The sequence below is a fragment of the Mesoplodon densirostris genome, chromosome 4 (assembly GCF_025265405.1).
Source record: "Mesoplodon densirostris isolate mMesDen1 chromosome 4, mMesDen1 primary haplotype, whole genome shotgun sequence".
NCBI lineage: Eukaryota > Metazoa > Chordata > Mammalia > Artiodactyla > Ziphiidae > Mesoplodon > Mesoplodon densirostris.
In genome coordinates, this window is record NC_082664.1 from 3,489,657 (window position 1) to 3,511,121 (window position 21,465).

The following is a 21,465-nucleotide window of genomic DNA, read 5'->3' on the forward strand; positions in this document are numbered from 1 at the left end:
AGTCGGATGAAGAAGAATACTGTAAAGGGTGGAAGATGGAATGGTGACTGGATAAATGGATGGTTGGTGGGTGAAAGATAAATTGTGGATGTTAAATGGTCTATGGGTGGATGGCTTGTTGAGATGGATGGTGGGTGAAAAAAGGTTGTGGATTTTGGATGGAATGGATGGAAATGGGTGGTAAATGAGCTGAATGGTGGATGAATGGATTCATGGTGGATAAATGAACGGCAAATGGGATTCAGATGAATTGTGAATGGATGGTGGGTAGAGGGGTGGTGGACGGATGGATGAGAGTAGAGATGATGACTGGATATAAATGGACGGGTGGATGGACAGGTGGATGGACTGAATGAGTACAGGATGGGTGAATGGATGGAGGATTGGGGGATGCTGGAGGGATGAGTCTGGGGCAGATGGCTGTGGTTAACTGGAGAGGTGGGTGCTTGGCTCTCTGTATGATGCACATAGGGATGGATGGTGGTGAGTGGGTGGAGGATGAATTTGTTAGAGATGGGACGGCAAAGAGTGAGTGGGAGGTCAGATAGATTGGGCTTGGTAACCTGGGTGGTGATGGGTGGTGGGGTGAATGGTGAACTGATTATTAGGGGATGGGCTGTGAATCAATGGTGAGATGACTGGGGTGATCGGTGGATGGTGGGAGACCAACAGATGACGCCTTGTTGGTTATGGTTGCTGGAAGGGAGAGGAATGGTGCGTGGGCCATTGGGTTCAGGATGCCTTGGTGGTTGATGAGTGAATACAGAAGGATGGACGGAGGGGTGGGTGATGGAGGTGGATGTATAGATGGAGGGCTGTGGGTGAAGGGGAACTACTCAGCACCTTCCTCCCTCCCTCCAGCTCACCTGCCCTCTCCTGCATCCCCACCTACCTCTCACCTGCACACCTCCTGTCATGAGCACTCTTCTCTCTGACTGGGTCTTTGCTTCTCCCCAATACAAGATATTTCATCCAAGGAGGATGGGGCCCACCGCTGGGAGCACTCAAAGCACTTTATGCCATGGGTAGGGACAGAGACTTCTCTGACTAGGAAGGAGGGAGTGAGCACCCAGCTCGTCCCACCCGTGCTCCTGGGTGGGATCGGGGCACCTGCTCGCAGTGGCTTGGTGGTGCCAGATCTGTGTGGAGGGGTTGGCCCCCAGCCCAGCCTGGGATGGGAAGGTGGGTCTGCGTGGTCCTGAGTTTGGCTTTGGCCACCGGTAGGGCTGACAGGAAGCTCCATCCTCCACAGCAGTCAAGGAAGGCTTCCTGGAAGAGGTGGTGTTAAAGCTGAGACTGGAAGGATGAGGTCACAGCTGCAGCTACAGGTTGGGTTGAAAGTGGCAGGACAGGAGGAGCTGGGGCTTGTTGGCTTTGGGGTATTGGCGTCCATCACTGAAAGGGGCATCCTTGAGCAGAGGCTGGAGGTGGGTCCAGCTGTCAGAGGGTGGCCCAAAGAGGCATCCACACCGAGGCAGGAGGCAGGCAGCAGCCATGGCCCAGAGCTGCCAAAGGGTCCCTGGAATGACTCAGAAGCAAAGACATGAGGTAAGGAATGGCTGGACTGAGATGCAGTCCTAACCCTAACCCTAACCTGCATTCACAGAAGGCCTGCAACTGCACGCACAGGTGCCCGGACACACAGGTACATATATGTGCACACTCCTTCCAACTGGTCAGGACCCCAGTGGGAAGTGGGAGAAAATGCAAGAGTCTCAAAGAGAATTTCTTCCAGTGACTAGGAAATCCATGCCGCACCTGCTTCAGGCAAGGTTGGATCCAGGGTCGCTCAGTCTGTGTGTCTGTCTGCCTGGCTCTGTCTTGGCTTGGCTGCCCTCTGTGGTCAGCCTTCTTCTGGCCTACCTCCCCAGCCAGGTCACTGTGCAGAGTCTCAGTGAGGTTCCTGTTTCCACCTGAGCACCAATCCTGTGGGCCGGAGTTGCTGGGCTCCGATTGGCCATTGCAGCCCTCCCTTGGTTGAGGTCACTGTGAGTGAGTCCTGCTGCCCTGGGGGTGTGGGGGATCCCCACCCTGCCTGCAGCCATGGTCCCTAGTCAGACCCCCCCTCCCCACAAGTCTGTGGGGACAGAGCCATGCTCCCCCAGGCCAATTCCCCAGCTCCTTCTCCTGCACTTTTGTCCCTGACTGGCTGTGTGACCTTGGGCAGGTTCCTATACCTCTCTGGGCCTCAGTGTCACTCTGGAGGAACTGAAGCTCCAGTACACACGGTTTTGTTCCTGGACCCCAGGAGGAGAGGTGGGGGTGGGGGGAGGATTGAAGGCAGCCCCCCTCAGCAGGGCTTCCCTTTACTCAGGTCTCTGCACATGGTCACCTCCCCAGAGAGGCCACCTTGGCCACAAACACCCCACTGTCAGCATCTGCCACCACGTGCCCCGTGGGGCCCACAGGGCTTTGCTCACCCTCCTCACGTACTGCCTGCAACACAGGAGATGCTCCAAAAATATTCATGAGGGGAAGGTATGGCTGGCACTTCCCCAGGGCCGGCCGCCCCACAACCTACCAGCTCAGGGGCTCTGACCCCTGGAAAACTCCCCGCCCTCGGGCCTGTGGCCTCCTTGCAGCCTCCGGATTTCTCTTTGGGCCTTTTGTTCATCCACACGCTTGGCACCAGGCCTGCAGCGGGGCTGGGAGCGCAGCCTCCTGGGTTTGCCATTGGATGGGGAGACGGATGATGGACTGGTCAGTGCTCTGAGGAAGCACGGAGCATCCGGGGAGGGCCGGAGTGTGCCGTGAGGCTGTGCAGGAGCCCTCAGGCAAGGTGGCCAGGGCAGGCCTCTGTGAGGAGGGGACATGCCAGCTGAGACCTGGGAGGAAACAGCTGGTGCAAAGGCCCTGAGGCTCCAAGGAAGGCGAGAAGAGCACAGCAGGAGGTGAGGCCAGGGCAGTGTTGGGGGCTGGGTCTGATGTACATAAGGGGGGTGTGAACGGGGATCTCCGCCTGGCTTGGAAGGGGCTGAGCTGGCCGCCTGTCCGCCAGGGGAGCACAGGTGGGGCAGCTCTGTTGTCCAGCAGTGGGGCGCCAGGCTCGGATGCAGGCTGTCCCGGGTGTGGATGCAGGGCAAGGCCACACGATTCACTTAACCTGGTTCGTCCCTCACCTGCAAAGCCGGGTGGCAGTGCCCGCCTCACAGAGCACCAGGAGATGCTCAGCCCTGGACACTCCATCCCTTTTCTGTCTGCGGTCGCTGGGAAGAGGAGGACATCGGGGGAGACTGAGCTGGGAGCTGCCCCCGGCACGTTGCTAAGCCCCCCACCTTGGGGAGGGGTCCTGCAAGGGTCCAGCCCGGGCCTGCGCTGTCCCGCCTGCCCACCCCTGCCCCCTCTCCCGGGTGCGGGGGAACTTGTCACCGCCCCTACAGCCTTTGTATGGAGGGGAAGTTTGTCGGGGGAACTTCGCAGGCCTCTGGGCCCAGAGGAGCCACAGCTGGAGGTCAGAGACCTCCCAACCCCTCTCCCCCGCCCTGGGACTGGCTGGGCGAGGACAAGTGAGTGGACGAGACAGAACACACAGGGCCGAGTCTGGGGGCCGCCACAAGGCGGCCGGACCCACGGAGGCTGCGTCAACTAGGTGTCCGCGCCCCAAACTCAGCAGGCGTTGGGAGAAGGGGGAGCCTCTGGAGCGCAGGGCCACGGCCACCGCGTGGTCCCTGACTCCCGGGGTGCCTGTCTGTGGCTGGAGACCTCTCAGCTGAATGACCAGAGGCCAAGTCCAGCACCGGGCCACCCTGCCCAGCAGGCCGAGGTCACCTCAAGGTGCTCTGTCCAGGTGTGTCGGCACCACTGGCTGAGCACGTTCCCCACCCAGAGCGCCTTCCACCCGGACTCACGCGGCCTCACGACTGCCTGCGAGCAGAGGCGCTGCTATCCCCATTTTACCCACAAGGAAACAGAGAGGTGCTCGGCGCGGGGCGGGGGGTGGGGGTGGGGGTGGGGCTCTGCCTGCAGCCCTGCATTCCCCGCCACCCCCCCACGCCCGGGGCCAGCCTTCTCCTGGTCCTCAGATCCCAGCCCACCCCCTGGGGCCTGGCGGGGGCAGTGGCTGCCTGGGTCTCTGGGGTCTGCCCTCTGCCCTCCGAGGCCTCCCTTGGGGTCCAGGGGTCACCTGGGAGCAAGGCCGGGGCCTGGGCTTGGGTCACTGAAAGCTTCCTCTCAATCTCTGACTTCTGATCTTGTGACCGGGCTCAGGACGAAGCCTCCAAGCAGCCGAAGCTCTGCAGGGACACGCGCGCCCTGGGCCTCTGCGGGGTCAGCGTTGGCGCCGCTTCCCCTGGGGGTGGGGTTGGAGGGCTTAAGAGGCCGCCGACGCCGATTTCGATCCCACAGCTGGAAACGACCCCGTGAGGTCCCAGCGGTCCCCAAACAGGCCGGCCACACGCGAGACAGCAAAGCGCAGGGTGGCTCCGGGGCCGCGTCCCCTCCTCTCCAGGCCTCGCTCGACCCTGCAGAGCACGGGCGTCCGGGGCACGTGCGGGGGACCGGGGCTCCGGGCACACTTCCCGGGACGGCTCGGTCCCGGGAGCGTGGCAGCGTTTCTGCCCCGGCTGCAGAGGGGACAGCGGCAGCGAGTCCCCAGCTCCCCGGGAGTCCCCCTTCATCGCAGGGCTCAGAACAGGCAGCCCACCCCGCGCCCGGGGCCGAGGGAGGCGGCGAGGGTCCCTCCGCAGGCGGGGACCAGGCCGCCCCCAGGACCGAGGTGGGGCGGGGCCAGGCCCCGGGGAGCCGCCGGGAGGCCCCGCCCTCAGCAGCCCTGCGGCCGACCGGCGCCCGGGTCTGCGGCCTCGGCCCAGGGGCAACCGCGAGGCGGGCCCTTCATCCTGGGAGTCGTTGCTGATTCTTGCCCCGTAAGACGCAGGGGAAAAAACTCCAGAAGGGGGAAAGGGTCCGGCTTCCGAAATCCCAGCTGAGCGGCCCCTCCGGGAGTGCTGGAAACCCCACGGACACGGCTCCGCGCACTGCCCGCCCGTGGCGCCGTCCACACTGCGCGCTGCCACCCGCCAGGGGCTCCAGCTTCAGGGCTGAGGGCCCCCCGGGGCCTCAGCACCCGTGGTGGCATCAGGTCCGAGGTGGGGCGCCAGGCCTGAGCGCCAGGGAGGAGGGTGGAGCGCAAGGGGTGCGTGGACTTGGGACGCCCCCCAGACGGAGGGACTGAATGTGGCCCCCTCTCTGGCAGCTCCTGTGTGCAGACCCCGTGTAGGAAGAGCTGGGGGCCACGGGCTCCCCTGCAGGGCTCCGGGTGCGGGGTGGGCAGGAACACTGAGCCCCTGGGGCCCGGGCAGCACCCCTGGGCCAGGCCCCGAGCCCCTGGGTGGCAGCAGCCTCGGGGGCTGGTTCCTGCGCTGCCCCTTCCTGCTGCCCGGTGGGCGCACGGGGAGGCCCGGGCCGCAAGCTGTGACTTAGAGAAGGGGTGAGGCTTAGCACGGGCTTCGGGGGCGGCGGCGGCGACACGTGGAGGACCAGGGCGCGTGGGGGAAGGGCTGAGCGGTCCCCAGGGCCTTCGCGCTGCGTCCCGGTGCTGGGAAGCAGCCCGCACACCTGGTGATTCGGGGAACACCGTGGGAGACGCAGGGCTTCCTGCTCCGGGGCCTGACCGCCCGGGGAGACCGGCCCGCTGGTGCTGAGCCAGGCAGGTGCGTGCTGGCCCTGTGCCCCACTGTGGGTGGCTGCGTGGAAGGGGCCGCCTGGAGGCCCCACAACTGCCCGAGGTGTCAGCACTGGCGGGGCGCACAGCCAGCCCCTGGTTTCAGAAAGGAGGCGACGCTGTCTTTCCCCTGACACGCGAGGAAACCGAGGCTCAAAGAGCCCGAAGTCCCATAGCTGATAAAGTGGCAGAAATGGGACAGGACCTCCGGGAGGGTGAGGGCCCCCTGGTTTGTTCTGGACCAAGCCATGGACTTGAGCATGGCTGCTGGGTGCACAGGCCCCGGGGACCCCCTCAAGGTAAAGCCACCGCCTGAAGGGAAGGCCAGGAAGCCACGGCAGGACCGGCGGCACCCTCCGCAGGGGCCGGTGCAAAAAACGTGCGCGCGGAGCCCAGGACACTGACCGCAGGAGGGAGGGGCCCCCTCTCGGGGCCCTGGGCTGCGCCCGGGCCTATGAGTCAGTGTGAGAGAGAAACCAAGACTCCCAGTCAGATTTATTTTCCTCTAATCAGACAGTTTGGCATTTCAATGTTTTGCATTCTACACTCTTACAAACTTTAGTTATTAGCATCAGAAACACAAAAACGGTGCAAGACCTCAAAACACAAATAAATACCAAATAAAACCACACACAGTATACAGTAAACAAAAATATCAAACATAATAATGCTACCAGAAGTCAGCCATGTTGCTAACCCACAGTAACAACATGATTATTGCTGGGCAATAACGTACACTGTCCTTTTGTTTTTTTTTCTTAGAAGAGCAGAAGATGGGACGTGAATCACTGGTCACAACCACTTGGACTGTCAAGATGGGTCCTCACAGCGAGCGGTTATACAGATGCAAGTTTTAAAACAGGCAGGTTAAAAATACAGAGTCAAATGAGAGATTGGCCTTCTTTGGTCTTTGTTTTGGGTAAGAGAACTGAACACAGAGGGTGCCATCAGAGAAAGAATCGATTCTGGAAATGCGACACAATTGTCTGCGCGGATTTACACGCTTCCTTTACCACAGACGTTATTCTACAGAGAATTCTTATAGAAATCCTTGAGAATCATGTCAGCTTTTGTGTTTACCGATTAAGTCGTTGAGTTGGCTGTGGAAGTTATCTCACTGGTCTAAGGGGACTGAGTTACGACCCGATCACCGCGAACTGCAGGAGTGGTGCAGCCGTCCTGGACTCCACCTCTCTCGTCGTGAGTTCACAAGACAGACTCTAGACACAGCAGCAGTGGCAGAAATGAAATGCGAGCACTGCTTGGTGCCACTTGGGCCTCCGCAAACGGCACCAACCACCTGGGGCCCGGGTCACCTGAGGCCAGCAGAAAACACCCGGGACGCTTCCAGGTCTGTGCCCTGCCCCTGCTGTCCCGGGGCCCCGGTGACAACCAGCACCGCCGGATGGACAGCAGAGACGACCAACTGGGTCACCTGCCCTCGCTGGAGCCTCATGCCGACCTTGTCTGACCTGACCCTAGTGGACACGTTCTACTTTGGAAGAAACACAACTATCAAGATTTGCAAACAGAAGGCAGAACCATGGTCTTGGGCTGAGGAGGTTGGGTGACAGACCCCCCTTCATGTCAGAGATGCAAAGGAACTCCCGGAATTCCCCGCAGCTCTCCTCAGCGGCCTGATCAGTACAGATCTAGACTAGAAGTTAAAAAATAGTATTTCACGGCTCCGCCTGAGCCCTTTCCAGCACTGACAGTCGCTGCAAGCACAGGGACACGTTCTGGAGAGCGGAGGTGTGGGCAAGAGCCCCACGAGGAACCTCATCTCCTGCCCAAGCCCGTGAAGACAGGCAGGGATGCTGGGGCCGGAGAGGTCTGCATCCGGCACGGGATGATGGGCACGCCTCCACGTGCAGGCGGGACGGAGGAGCGGGCCTGGACGGTGGGAGGGGCCAGCGTGCCCCCCAGGGTGCACTCGGGGTCCCGCCTCTCCCCCACCCCCTCGGGGCCCTGCTGTGCGTAAGGGTTCGTCCAGCTGCCCTTTCCTCTGCCTGATGTTGCCCACAGGCTGCAGGATGTCGGGCCCACCGCGGGCGACCACCCCCATGACGCTGAGACTGCAGGGGAGGTCGACAGGGACGTGTGGCCCCGGGCGGCTGGGGACGCTGCAGGAGACGAGCTGCTGGGGAGAGGCTGCGCCGTCCTGACCGGCGTCTGAGGGGCCTGGTGGAGTCGGCTACCAGGGCAGGGAGGTGACAGGCAGGGGCAGGAGGGCCGCCTGGCCAAGAGCCTGGGCTTAGCTGGCGGCTGCGCTCTGGGGCAGGGCCGGGGTGGCGGGGACGGCGGCCCTCCTCGACGGCCACTTGGTGACCGCGCTTGACTCGCTCTCAGCTGGCGCGACCCTCTCGTGTGACAGGTCTTGGAGCAATTTACCCGTCTCCTCTGCGTCACCACAAACCCAGAAAACTGAGAACCCCAACCTGTAAAAAGAGGCCCAGGTGAGCCGCCTGGGCTGCTCCAGCCCCAGAGCCAGAGCCCGGCATTCACTGGCCCCGCTGGCCTGACACCCTGGCCCCCCACCCCTGACCAGAGACACGTAGGCAGGCGGACCCGGCCGGTCTTCATTTCCAGGACAGGCGACGACGGGGAAGCAGGGGCGCTAACCCTGCACGGCACTCGGCGTCGGTTCCTCTACAGCACTGGAGTGGTTTTGTTCTGTGCGGAATTCGTCACTTCCGGTACACGGGAAAAGTGCACCCACGCGCCGTGTCCGACACCGTCACTTGTCGCTGCAGCCCTGGTGGCGGGAGGGCCCGCGGGCACCAGGGAGGCGTGCGACCCGCTGCCACCAACCGTCACCGAGCGACGGCCTGAAGCTCCCGCCGCATCCCAGCCTCCCTCCGGGGGACAGTGAAGCTGGGTCCCTTGGGCTCCTGGGTGGCGGCCAGGGGCCTGGTGTCTCCCACCGGGAGGAGCTGCTGGAAAAGTCCCCCCACCAAGGGATGGATGCTTCCGGGGCGCTGCCAGCAGCCCGCCCCCAACAGGATTCCAACGCAGGGGAGGGAAAGAATTTTTTTTACCAGGCCAACATGTTGCTTATCCTGAATTTGTTAACATCGCCCATACTTTTTGTGAAGGGGGAGGAAGTCCCTGTTGGTAACCCCTGGCCTCGGGAGAGCCATCTGAGGCCGGGTGGGGCCTGCCGGGCAGCCTCCCTCCCCCGGGGTCTCCAGGGCAGAACCGGGCCCAGGCCTGGAGGAGGTCTGGGCACTTGGAGGGAACAGTGGTCCCACAGCACCTGCAGGAGGGCCCTCCTCTGTAAGCGGGGACACACGACTCCTTACCGGGCAGAACCGATGACACTGATTCGCCCTCAAAGCAATTCTGGGGTCAGGGGATGGGAAAGAAAAAGAGACGAAGACAACTGAGCATTTTAACTGCCGAAGGGCAGGGCAGGTGCTTGGAACCCATGAGGTCACTTATGGAAGCCTGGGACGGCGGTGGCCAGGAGGTGCTTCCAGCAGGCACTGGGGCGAAGGCACACCCAGGGCGGAGGGCAGCACCAGAGACACGGGGGCCACCGGGCACCACTCCGCCGTCCCCGGCGTGGCCACGGGGAGCCCGGAGGCAGGCAGTCTGAGGTGCGCGGCCCAGCTGGCCAATCGTGGGCGCGTCTTTTGGATGAGCGGCACAGATGCGGCGGTTCACACACATTGGTTTTGCCTAAGAAGCACCCGTCACGTGTAGCACCCATCAGTGGTAAGAGCACCCATGGAGCGTGGTGCATAGCAGGGGGCACAGGAGCAGGGCCCCGCTCTGTCACAGTTGGACCATTGAGAGAAGGTAAACGGGGGTGAGAAATGCCGCCCGGACAGGCACAGGCTGGGACCAAAGACCCCAGGGCCACCCTTCCCAAGAGAGGGGCGGGCCCCGGGACGCCTGTGGATCAGCCTGGGCGGGCCCCGGGTAGCAGTCTCTGGAATGCTCAGAGGGCCCCGCGGCGGGCGGTGTGAGCGCCTGCAGCCTGGGGACACAGAGGCGCAGCTCCTGCCCTGTCCCTGCCTGCGTGTGGACTGGGCGGCTCGCTTTTGGGGCCTAGAGATTTGGAATCTGTGATGATGAAGCAGTGGAGGCTCCAGAAGCCGATGAGGGGGCCCGGCTTCCTCAGCAGGTACAGGGCTGTCTGAGGGCCCTCGAAGAGGCAAAAGGTCTAGTGATAAAGAGAAAGGTCTGGCTGAACTATCACCTTCTGGAATTATAGTGAACACAAAGCTGGGGTCGAGAAGCAGCATGTCACATCTAAGGCACATGTACAGTATGCCACCATCTCTACGCAAACGTTGTTAACAAATGCAGCAATATGACAGGATGAAGAAACACATCTGCTGTGGCCTCCTTCAAGCACAAGTCACCTGCCCACCCCCGGACGCTGGACACGGAAGGTCGGTGCTGTCAGCAACAGAGAGCTTGTCTGAACACGTGGGGCAGAATTTTAAAAACCTACAGGATTTTGTTTAGAACTCCAAAGTTCAACTAATGCCCTATTTTAGGGTGAAAACAATTATAAATCTGAAAATGATGCACAGCATCCATGAGCAATTTTCCTTTCATAGTAATTTTGAAGTAGTGTCATTAACTACGACAGATATCGAAGGTTTACATTTCTAACGAGAAATAACAACAGATTGAATATTCTCTTTCCTATCACAAGTGATAACCAGTGTTTGATATTTTACATTTTCTTCCAAGAAATATCAGTCTATCAACGTTTTAAAATGAAATGTTTGCAGTAACAATTATCTTAGAACTTTAAATTAAAAAACGATTCTGAATTTAGAGACTTTCAAAAAAGACCTAGGCGCACTTCAGGGTCTTCTGACAGAGTATTGAAGCAGAGACCAGATGAGGCCTTAAAACAGACAACGGGCTATGTGTGAAACAGGACTGCACTCTTAAATCTTAGAATGAATATAGCAGAACTGCATTATGATTTCATAAATTCTCCTTTTACTTAACATGCTGACATGTCCAGCTATCCCCAGGTGTGTGTGTGTGTGTGTGTGTGTGTGTGTGTGTGTGTGTGTGTGTGTGTGTGTGTGTGTGTGTGTGTGTGTGTGTGTGTGTGTGTGTGTGTGTGTGTGTGTGTGTGTGTGTGTGTGTGTGTGTTTTCTTTTTTTGGTGTTTAAGGAAGAAAAATCATGGTTCTTTTCTTTAGCATATATGTTTTCCACCTTAATTAACTAGATCTTTAAAAATGAAAACGAAAACCTTCTCTGACAGCAGTATTTCTCTCGTCGAAGGATAAATAATTCTTCCAAGTGAAGGGTTGCTAGTCTATTAGAAAACGTGGTGTGTGTGTCCTGACGCGTGGCTCCTCCCGCCGGCCCGCGGCCACCACCTGCCGCTTCCTCCGTTCCACAAGGTCCTTTTCTGGGCGTGAGGACCTCGGTGGAGACGGCCGGTTCAAACCCCCCGGAGGAGGTGCCTTCTGCTCAATCCGCCTCCCCAGAGACTCGTCAGGGGTCTGGCAGGTCCGAAGTATCCACTATGACTTTGATAAAAATGGTATCATCTTTAATGTACGTCCCGTTTTCCAGCACAGTCTGGGCCACGAAGACTGGGCAGCCGGAAGCGATGTTCATCTCGCCGGTGGGCTTCTTGAAGCTGCTGCTGTTGGGGTCCGGCTTGAAAGCGTCCCCCAAGTGTCGCCGGGAGGACCCCTGGTCCATCAGCATGAGCGTCACCTTTTGCTTGAACGGCCAGGGAAGCAGAGCGTCGTATTCTCCACGCATGATGACAAAAAACAGAGACAGGTGCGTCCCCTTGCCCATGCCGTCCCCGTTCAGGTAGACCCTGGCGCACATCTTGTAGCCGAAATAGCCGGTGTAGAAAGGCTGGCTGTAGAGGGACAGGGTCTTCCCCATGACAGCCTCCTGCTTCCGCCGCTTGTAGTCCCGGATCTTCCAGATCAGCACGCCGTTGTAGCTGGCGGTCTCCAGGACCTGGAACCGCAGGTCCATGTCGGCCAGGCGGATGTCGTGGACACTCAGCATCTGGTCGTGCCGGCTCAGCTGGGACTCCAGCAAGCCTGCGGCGGGCGGGAGAGATGGGCGCGGAGACACGTGACTATCACGGGGGCTGGAGAAGCCAGTCCCCACCAGCATCTGAGCAGAAGGGCCCAAACACGCTGCGGCTGCTGGGGGGCGGTGCACGCCCCGTGGAGGACCTGAAACGCAGGCCTCGGGGTCCTCGGGATCCACAGCCTGCTGAGAGGTGACAGACTGGGGCTGCCTGCCCGCTGGCTCACGGCCCCTGCCTCCAGCCCCCATGCTCGGGGTCACCTGCACCCGATCAGGGCTTAAGCTGCTCCTCCCCCTCCCCACTCCATGTCCTTGGATGGCTGAATCCAGCCCCACGTGCATCACAATAATCCTTGCTCTTTCCCCCATTAATCCTTCTCGCGCAGATATTCAGAATACTCGCTCGGCCTCTGAAGCAGCGCCCCGGTGGCTTCTAGGTATTGGATATGCTGCTGGGCTTGCCGGGTCCCCTGCCGCCTCTGGTCACCTTCTGTCGAGCGGGGCTGGAGCACCCCGACCTGCAGGCCGCCCCACGCCCACTCTGCCACGCAGGACTCACTGCACGGAGGGGAGCGTTTGGGCCCCTGCTGTGGGCGTCTCGGTAGGAAGCCAGCTGCCCCGGCAGGCACGTTGGGAGCACCGGCCGTGACTGGACGGCGCTGTCCTAAGGCAGCACGCGCCTCGCTTACCTCACGAAGGTGGCCACAGCTCCGACCTGGGGCCCTGGGACCCGGCCAGGCTCCCCTGTCCCGCGGCCTCCCAGACCCGCAGGGCTCTGCCCGCCCGCCCTCACCTGTGTTCCGAGCCGCCTGCCCCGCGCTCTTGTCCACGCTCTCCAGCTCGGTCACCCGGCTCTGCAGGGACTCCACGCTGCTCTTCATGCTCCCTGCCTCCTCCCAGCTCTGCCGGAAGGGGCGGATCTCTTTGTCGAGCTCCTTCAGCTTCTCTGCTTGGCTGTCTATTACTCGCTTCCACATCAAAGGTGTCAAAAAGGCAAAACACAGTTAGAACTCGCTGCCAGCGCTGCGCCGCTACCATCCGACGCCCGCTGGTCAGGAACAGGGCAGCCCGCATCAGCCCTCACAGGGCATCTTACCTTAGACCCACGGGCATCTCGGGGGACACAGGGACCCTAGTTCCAGGAGGGGACCGAGGCACAGAGAGGCCTCACCCACCAAGTGCAGGGCATGCGGCTCCCACATCCCTCTGTCCTAGCGTCTCAGCTCAGGACTTGGAGTCACACTCATCAGCGCCGTCTGAAGGCCTCCATCCCCTGCAGGGTCGAGCGACCAGCAGAGGCCAAGCTATGTGGGCCTCCAGGGCCAGAGGGGCTGCCCTGTTTCTGTGGCGCGAAGAGTGCTCAGAACCCCGCCTGGGTCCCAGAAGACAGAGCTGCCACCACACTGCCACCTGGCCCCAGAGATCTGCAGCAGGACAGGGCCCTGGAGACAGGTCCTCGGGGCCCCGGGTGAGGCCAAGGGGCCAGTGCCTATTGGCGGGGTGGGTGGGGGTCTGTTCCCTGGACGCGCTCCGTGACCAGCGCCCCCTGCCCACTGGGGCAGGGCAACCCTGCTGACAAACACGTGGCTGTCGACAGCGAGGCTTGATTTAAATACTTCAGAAACCCCCGTTTCCAGAAGCACATGACCGGCACATCTGTAAGAGTAACTGGAGGCGTGAGCCTGGCGTGCCAGCCGTGGCGGCCCAGTTTGTCTGCAGGACTGGCCTGCCCATTTGTTAGACGAAGCCAGGGACCCAAAGGGTTTTCACTTCTAAAAAGAATTTGCATTTTTGAAATAAAGCTCCTGAAGGCTGGGTGGTTCAGCCCCTGAAGCTGTGGAGTGGCTGGGCTGCCCTTGAGGCTGAGGCCACACAGGGGAGAGCCCCGGGGACCTGCCGAGTTCACTTCTCCTTTTGGGAGACTATTTTTAAACATTGAGGTTTCAGCACCTTTGCTGGCTCTTAATGACCGTGAAGGAACGAACATGTAGGCTTGGGTTACTTTTTCTGGGTAAAAATACAGTGTTAATCTTCTTCTTTCCAAGAAACCCTGATACTGGCTAACATTTAAAAAGTAAAGGCGATTTCTCTAAAGAGCACTTCTTTCTATACTGATACCACTTTATTTTAAAATATATATGGTGAGAAGCACAGTTAGTTCACAAAGTCTATTTTCTGAGGACAATGCTACTGACATGAATGAACGCCCATACCCACGATGAACAGCTGTGAGCTTTCTCCTGTCCTCTCCCTACACAAGTGACAAAATGACAACTAGGCTGATGTGGGTACTAGTGAGAATAAGAGGGCAGTTAATGGAAACCTAAGCACTCAGTGGCAGTTCCGTGGTGGACCTCGTCAACCATGAGGACAAGCTGCTCATCACTTCCAGGCCCCCCTCCCCAGCGCCGGGACTGGTGACGCACACGGGACAGCGGCACGAAGGCATGAGGCCCTCTCGAGAGGGAGCAGAACCGTGGAGTCTGAAAGGACAGCAAGGCCCCCAACTACAAGCCAGGAGCATGGAGTCAGCAGGCGGGTGGCGGGCAGGAGGGAACATGGGAGCGAGCACACGCGTGCACATACATACACACACACACAGACAAGGCCCAACCACTATTTAAAAGGCACTCCTCACACAGCAAGGGAAAATGTGCTATTTTCAAACAGACCTTTCATTTGCAGAAAGGGTATGAGGTCAAAGCAGAATGCTCATCTAAATCAAGCTTTCTCTGTAAGATGCAGCAAACAAGATTTCATTCTTGAAGAGCAGTCTACACTCAGCCCCTGTAGTGTTTCTATAAAAAACAAATCTTCAGTGCAGGTGAGGATTTTACTAGAAACAAGGATGATTCAGGAGCTGAGAGAAACAGCACAGATCACTCACTATGTAAATAAGCCCTGACCGGGAGACCTGCTCGCAGAGCGTCCATCTGTCAGTCTGTCAGTCTGTCCGTCTCCTGCTCAAGCACTTGGGGCTTAAATCGCCGTCTGTCACTTGGCACCATCCGGTCACCGAGCCGATGTGGGTGGGACTCCCGGGCCCAGCAAGGGGCCCGTGGACAGAGCGCTCTCGCTCCAGCCCGGCAGAGCCACTGACCGCGGGAACGCCCGGGAATGCAGCTCCTGCTAACAATGCAACACGGGAACGAAGCTCACATCTAGGCTGTCTTTTTTTTTTTTTTAGATTTTTAAAAAAAGTTTATTTATTTTACTTATTTATTTTTGGCTGCATTGGGTCTTTGTTGCTGCGCGCGGGTTTTCTCTAGTTGCGGCGAGCGGGGGCTACTCTTGGTTGTGGTGCATGGGCTTCTCAGTGTGGTGGCTTCTTTTTTTTTAAATAAATAAATTAATTTATTTTTGGCTGTGTTGGGTCTTGGTTGCTGCGTGCGGGCTTTCTCTAGCTGCGGTGGGCGGGGTCTACTCTTCGTTGCGGTGCACGGGCTTCTCAGTGTGGTGGCTTCTCTTGTTGTGGAGCACGGGCTCTAGGCACGCGGGCTCAGCAGTTGTGGCTCACGGGCTTAGTTGCTCCACGGCATGTGGGATCTTCCTGGACCACAGCTCGAACCCGTGTCCCCTGCACTGGCAGGCGGATTCTTAACCACTGCATCACCAGGGAAGCCCTAGGCTGTCTTTTTAAATTGAGAAAAAAGGGACTTCCCTGGTGGTCCAGTGGTTAAGACTCCGTGCTTCCACTGCAGGTGGCACAGGCTCGATCCCTGGTCGGGGAACTAAGATCCCACATGCTGCATGGTGCAGCCAAAAAAAAAAAAAAAGAAAAAGAGTTCTCTACAAAGTAAAATATTAAGAAACTACCCTTCCACGGCTGGCAAAAGCCAACCCACTCTTAAGTTCCACTTCCTTTGCACAACTCTGACTGCATCCCATCAGCCCTATCTGGGGCCGTCAGGAGCTCTGCACTCTGTGTGGACCCCTGTGTAAGCCTGTCTTCAGGATTTAGGGTCGACTGGAGACTCAGACAAGGGAGGAGATGACACAGAGAGGAATAGGTCTGTCACCATCCAGTGGTCCAATGTACAGGTGGGGAAGGCTCCCTGGAGGAGGTGGCATTTACAGTGCCATCTGAGGTGCCTGAGGAAAGGAAGCAGGGAGGGAAGGTCCATTCTGCCGCAGAGAGAGTTTTAAAGGCGGCAGGAAGGAACAGCGGCCAGTCCCAGTGGTGGTGTGTGAGCCACTGTACAGTGCTCAGGTAAACTGTCCTCCGGCAGCTGGAATTTCTAGGGTGAGGACCGAGGGGCAGGTCTGAGCCAGGCTCTGCTGAAACGGGGGGTTGGCGGGGGGAAGTCGGGAGGGACGGGAGGGAGAGCCCCACCCAGAGCCGGCGTCTCCAGCCCCAGCCCGCAGGGCCGCCATCAACGTTCACTCAGAGGCGGGTGGTCCAGGCCGCCTCCCAGCGCTGGTAACCGTGGTGACGAACATTCCCGACCCTGAGATCATCCAGGGGATGCGGTTCCGTGTAAACCATTGGGAAACGGTCAGCCGTCCGGAGGGGTTTCCAGCCCGTCAGCCCCTGTTCCTGACCTCTGTCCCTCTCTTGAAATGCAGCCTACTCTCCCCGTGCCTGCCTTCCGAGGAGGAGGAGGAGAGCGCCGGTGCGGGTCACCGCTGCCTGCAGACATGGCACTGCTCAGCCTTCACCTCCCCGGGCTCCACAGCTTGGAGCTGGATCTCTCTGACTTAGATCTCAGTGGTTTCTTCAATCGTGGAGGTTTTAAAACATGAATCACGCACAGTGGAATGATTAAATTAAAGTAAATTCAAACTTTTCATGCTGGAAGTGGGGAACGGAGGAGAAGAATGCATATAAAATCTCCAAGGTGCCGGGCAAGTGCGTCCATGACCTCATTAGGGACAGTCTCACTTTTTTTTGGTTATAAACGAACCCACTACTACATATATACAATGGAATACTACTCAGCCATAAAAAAGAATGAAATAATGCCATTTGCAGCAACATGGATGCAACTAGAGATTATCATACTAAGTGAAGTCAGAAAGACAAAGACAAATACCATATGATACCACTTGTATGTGGAATCTAAAATATGACACAAACGAACATATCTACGAAACAGAAACAGACTCACAGACATAGAGAACAGACTGGTGGTTGCCAGGGGGAGGGGATGGGGGAGGGATGGCAGGGGAGGTTGGGGTTAGTAGTTGCAAACCCTTGCATATAGAATGGATAAACAAGGTCCTACAGTATAGCACAGGGAACTATATTCAGTATCCTATGATAAACCACAATGGAAAAGAACATGAAGAAGAATGTGTGTGTGTATAACTGAGTCACTTTGCTGTACAGCAGTTGACACAACACTGTAAATCAACTCTACTTCAATAAAAAGAAAACTTTGGAAACCACTACATTAAAATAAGAATTAGGGCCTCCCTGGTGGCGCAGTGGTTAAGAGTCCGCCTGCTGATGCAGAGGATACGGGTTCGTGCCCCGGTCTGGGAGGATCCCATGTGCCGCGGAGCGGCTGGGCCCGTGAGCCATGGCCGCTGGGCCTGCGCATCCGGAGCCTGTGCTCCGCAACGGGAGAGGCCACAACAGTGAGAGGCCCACATACCGCAAAAAGAAAAAAAAAAAAAAAAAAAAAAAAAAAAAAAAAAAAAAAAAAAGAATTAAATATTAAAAACAACACAACAACCCACCACTTACTCATTCTTTCTTCTGCTGTTGATATGCCTTAACAGGTGGTCCTCTAGCGTAACATAATTTCCTCGGCCTTTCCACACACCCCTCTGAGCCCTGGCCACCCTGTGCACAGCTGGACCTGCTTACTGGATGGCAGCACAGGCCTCTGTCTGGACACGCTGACCAGCACCTCCGAGGCCTCGGCAAAACGCCACGGACTTCCCGCAGGAGGCTTGTGGTGTTTTACGTGACACTGTACTTTTCTGACTTGATTCAATACTTATGACTTGTATCTTTTCTACTACAATCTAATGGTTCATTGTGTTTTTCCTTGTCTTGGGACAACCACAGAGTTTAATACAAATGAAGTTAATTTAATAAATCCCTATGCAATTCAAGGCACTATAACTAATCTCAACGTTAAAATGGGAGGAAAGACAATCTCAAAGATGCCGTGACTCTGAGCTATTAGAAATATTTTCTCTTCCAGATAATTTAGGGAAACACACTGTAAGTACAAGCACTGAAAGATCATTTCGGCAACATGTGATTCTCCCACGGGTGTGTGTGATACACACCAGAATTACCATCACCAAGGTACACTCTGAGTAAGCTGATGTGAAGACAGTGTCTAGAAGAATAATCTATAACAAGCACCTAACGGAAGCCTGTGTTGGTAACAGAAATGAGGAGCCACATTTTTTTTTTTTTTTTTTTTTTTGCTGTACGCGGGCCTCTCACTGCTGTGGCCGCTCCCGTTGCGGAGCACAGGCTCCGGACACACAGGCTCCGCGGCCATGGCTCGCGGGCCCAGCCGCTCCGCGGCATGTGGGATCCTCCGGGATCGGGGCACGAACCCGTGTCCCCTGCATCGGCAGGCGGACTCTCAACCACTGCGCCACCAGGGAAGCCCAGGAGCCACATTTTAATCAGGCTTATTTATACACCACCTTTCTCGGGAGCAGCAAAGGTTTATGTGTTTATTTTGGAGGTGCCCGTGGTTCACTGTGGTGAAATAAGGTGACTGTGTACGTGCATCGCTAGAAGATTCAGAACAAAATAGTTTGGCTTCAGTTCACTTTAGGAAGTGAAACTTTACACATAACTACTCATGAACAATGTGAAATCTTAAATAATAATAATAAAACAGCTAATTTTTAAAAACACAGGCTTTGAGTCTTATTTCACCAACAATGAACCAAAGGCACAGAGGAGAGGTGATGGGGCTGGCCCCCAGGAAAAGGCGAGAGGAGAGGTGCCTACAGCCTCCCAGGTCGGCCCACAAACCCAGGCCACCTTCCCTGAGTTTCACTTAAGCAAGAGAAACAAGTTGCCTTGTTCGACAAAGGTCAGGGCTTTTGCTCAAATATCTCCCTGAGAAAGTCCTGGAGGGGAACACAGATGTGTTCCCTTTTATCCAGCCATAATCTTAAAACTTCTTACCTGTAAATGAAGTATTTTGGATTCATTATTTCGAAGCATTTCCTTTTGTCTCTCAATTTCAATTTCAAAGCTACATATCTGGTTGTGCAAACTCTGTATGCTCTTGTTTTTTTCTACACTTTCATTCTGTAGCAAGGAAACCTGAAAAAGAAAGTCTTCAATTAAGCAAACAAAAAGTGATTTTAATATCAATTTATAACAATTATAATAATGGTAACTAAATGTTTACAATATAGGCCTTCTATCAGCTCACTGAAGGAGTTCCAGGAAGAAAAAAAATCCCTTCACACAGGAAATGGGAGTCCTGGTAGTTTAACAGGGATCCTACAACTGCGTTTCTCAGAATCTCTCCCAGGAATCAAATAAGATGAGGCAAAGTGCAGCAATGACTGAATTTCAGAATGGATGCTTTTTAAAGTTTTTGCTGAAAACTAATAAATCTTTGACCAGAGTGGCTTTCAAACTTGGACAAGGAAACATAGTAGGAAACACATCCTTACACCCCACCTCTTCTGCACAGACACTTGTGTACGTGTGCATATCCTTAAAAACAGGGACCTCAAAACCACATCTGCCCTGATCACAATGCACCCGGATATTTTCTGTTTTACTCTATTTTACTTTTGAAAATGCGAGCTGCAACCCACTAAATTATTTCACACCCACCAGTGGGCTATACACGCCCTTCGAAAAGCTCTCTCAACGGAACGAGTGAGCACGATGGGAACAGTCTCACGTGCTGCAGTGAGTCCTGGGGCCAGCCTCCCAGCCTCCCCCAACCCCACAGGGGAGCTGCCGACTGGGGGTGCCAGGAAGGGTCTGCTGGGGGGGTGCCATTCCCAGCAGGGAACCCACCTTTGAGTTTTTCATAGTTCCCTTCTGAAAAATAATTGGCTCCCAAGAGCCAATTTACACTGGTCTTACAAGCCCCCAGGGTGAGGAGTTCAAGGGCGATCCTACGAGGCTTCTTTCTCACAGTGTTTCTACGAGGGGCACTTTGGTCCCTGGAAAGGTTCCCTCCGCCAACAGCTGTCTGTGTCCACGCGCGGATGCGGCCGCCGCCCTGGAAGGCGCGGAGCTCCGAGACGGATCGGAGCAGCTCTACCTGCAGGTGCCTCTCTAGCACCTCCAGCACCTGAGGACGGTGTGGCCGTGGGGGTGGCCCACGGGCATCTCAGGACACATCTGGGTTCCTGACCTTGTCCCTCTGAAGAACAACCAGCCTAAAGGGAGGCGTCCTTACGTTACTCAGCCTGCTCTGCAGGCAGCACCTCTGGGCGCTGTGTCCGTCTATTTTATTTATAACAAATGTATTTATGAAGGAATACAGAACTTGCAAGACCTACTTCGCTCTCCTAGGATTTCACTCAGCACAAACAGACTTTCCTCCCTAAACCACGCCGTCTCACAGGCCCACGACCTCGTCCAAGCGATCAGCCTGCAGCGTCCAGACTGGGGCACGGGTAGCAGGCAGGAGTGTGTTTGCTTTTTCTGAAATTACAACTCACTCACTCCCATCTGTCAAAGGTGGACACAACTCCCAGGCTCTTTATTCTCACACCCAAAAAAAGAGATATCATGCACACAGGCCAACCCTTTTGATAAAAATCTCAGTAATATCTCCAAAACCAATGGCAATCTTTTCTGCAGCAAATCAAGCTACCTGAGGATGAGGGAAATATCTCACACTGATGATCACACATCAGGCCGCATCAAACTCTTAACTTCTTCATTTAGGGACTGCCCTTAAACTGATTTTTTGTTTATTTACATATTTTAATCAGGGATCCCAGCCCCTGGGTGCCTGCAGACCCCTGCTTTCACCAGTCTGCCAGGTACAGGAAAGTCTACCTGGCAGGTGTGTTTCCGAGAAGCACAGTGTGACATCCACACAGCAGATGAGAACAGGGGTCCCTCATCCTTCCTGAGACCCTCTCACCAGGAACGTCCTCTACCCCAGCCTGTTCTGGTGGGCACTCCACACTGCCCTTTGATTTAAGCTTTCCTAAAACATAAGATGGGTGTTTTTAAGCCTGGATTTTACAAAACAGTTTTTCTTTAGTTTTGACTGTGAATATAATAATCAGTCTTTCTGAATCAACTCAGATGTTCTATTTTCTATTATAGATGAACAAAATAACTCAGGAGATTCCAACTGAATAATTCTATGATGAGAAATAAATTTCCCATTTTAAGAAAATACAAGTATCTCCGTTCATTGTCCAGGTTTTGCTCTTGGGCCCAGTGAAGAGAAGCCAGCTTCTCATGAACACAAACAAGGATGCGCAGGGCGGAGGCCCGGCTGACCTGAGCAGGGGGCACGGAGTCAGGGAGAGGCTCACCCTCCAGCAAAACCAAGAGGACAGATGTTTCAAATATCAGCAGCAACTCGGCCCCCTCTCGGCCGGTGTACAGAGGGAGAAAGAAGCTCTGGGGAGGGGTGCTGGCTGTGCGGCTGTGTCCCGGGGCTTCCAGCGATGCAAAGCGGATGCTCTGAAGGGGACAAGTGTGGAGGTGGCAGGGCAGGAGGACGCAAGTGACAGGATGACCCCTGCGTGCCCCACGGCGATGGCCCCGAGGACGGCCGTCCTGAGAGGTGAGCGCACCGCAGCTCAGCCCCGCTCAATGGTTACATAACTAGCACAGCTGGTATAACCAAT

General features: G+C 56.4%; 1 protein-coding gene across 5 annotated transcripts in view; it reads right to left on the bottom strand.

The window, feature by feature from the left end:
* Positions 1 to 10,213: 10,213 nt before the first annotated feature.
* Positions 10,214 to 21,465, bottom strand: part of TRAF3 (TNF receptor associated factor 3) — a 125,907-nt gene continuing 114,655 nt past the window's right edge. For all 5 annotated transcript variants that reach the window (XM_060095595.1, XM_060095592.1, XM_060095594.1 and 2 more), the window contains 3 exons: positions 18,806 to 18,946; positions 12,491 to 12,665; positions 10,214 to 11,705 (listed from right to left, as the gene is read on the bottom strand). In XM_060095595.1, the coding sequence (XP_059951578.1) occupies positions 11,134 to 11,705; positions 12,491 to 12,665; positions 18,806 to 18,946 (888 nt within the window). In that variant the 3' untranslated portion in view covers positions 10,214 to 11,133. The remainder of the gene's footprint in view (positions 11,706 to 12,490; positions 12,666 to 18,805; positions 18,947 to 21,465) is intronic.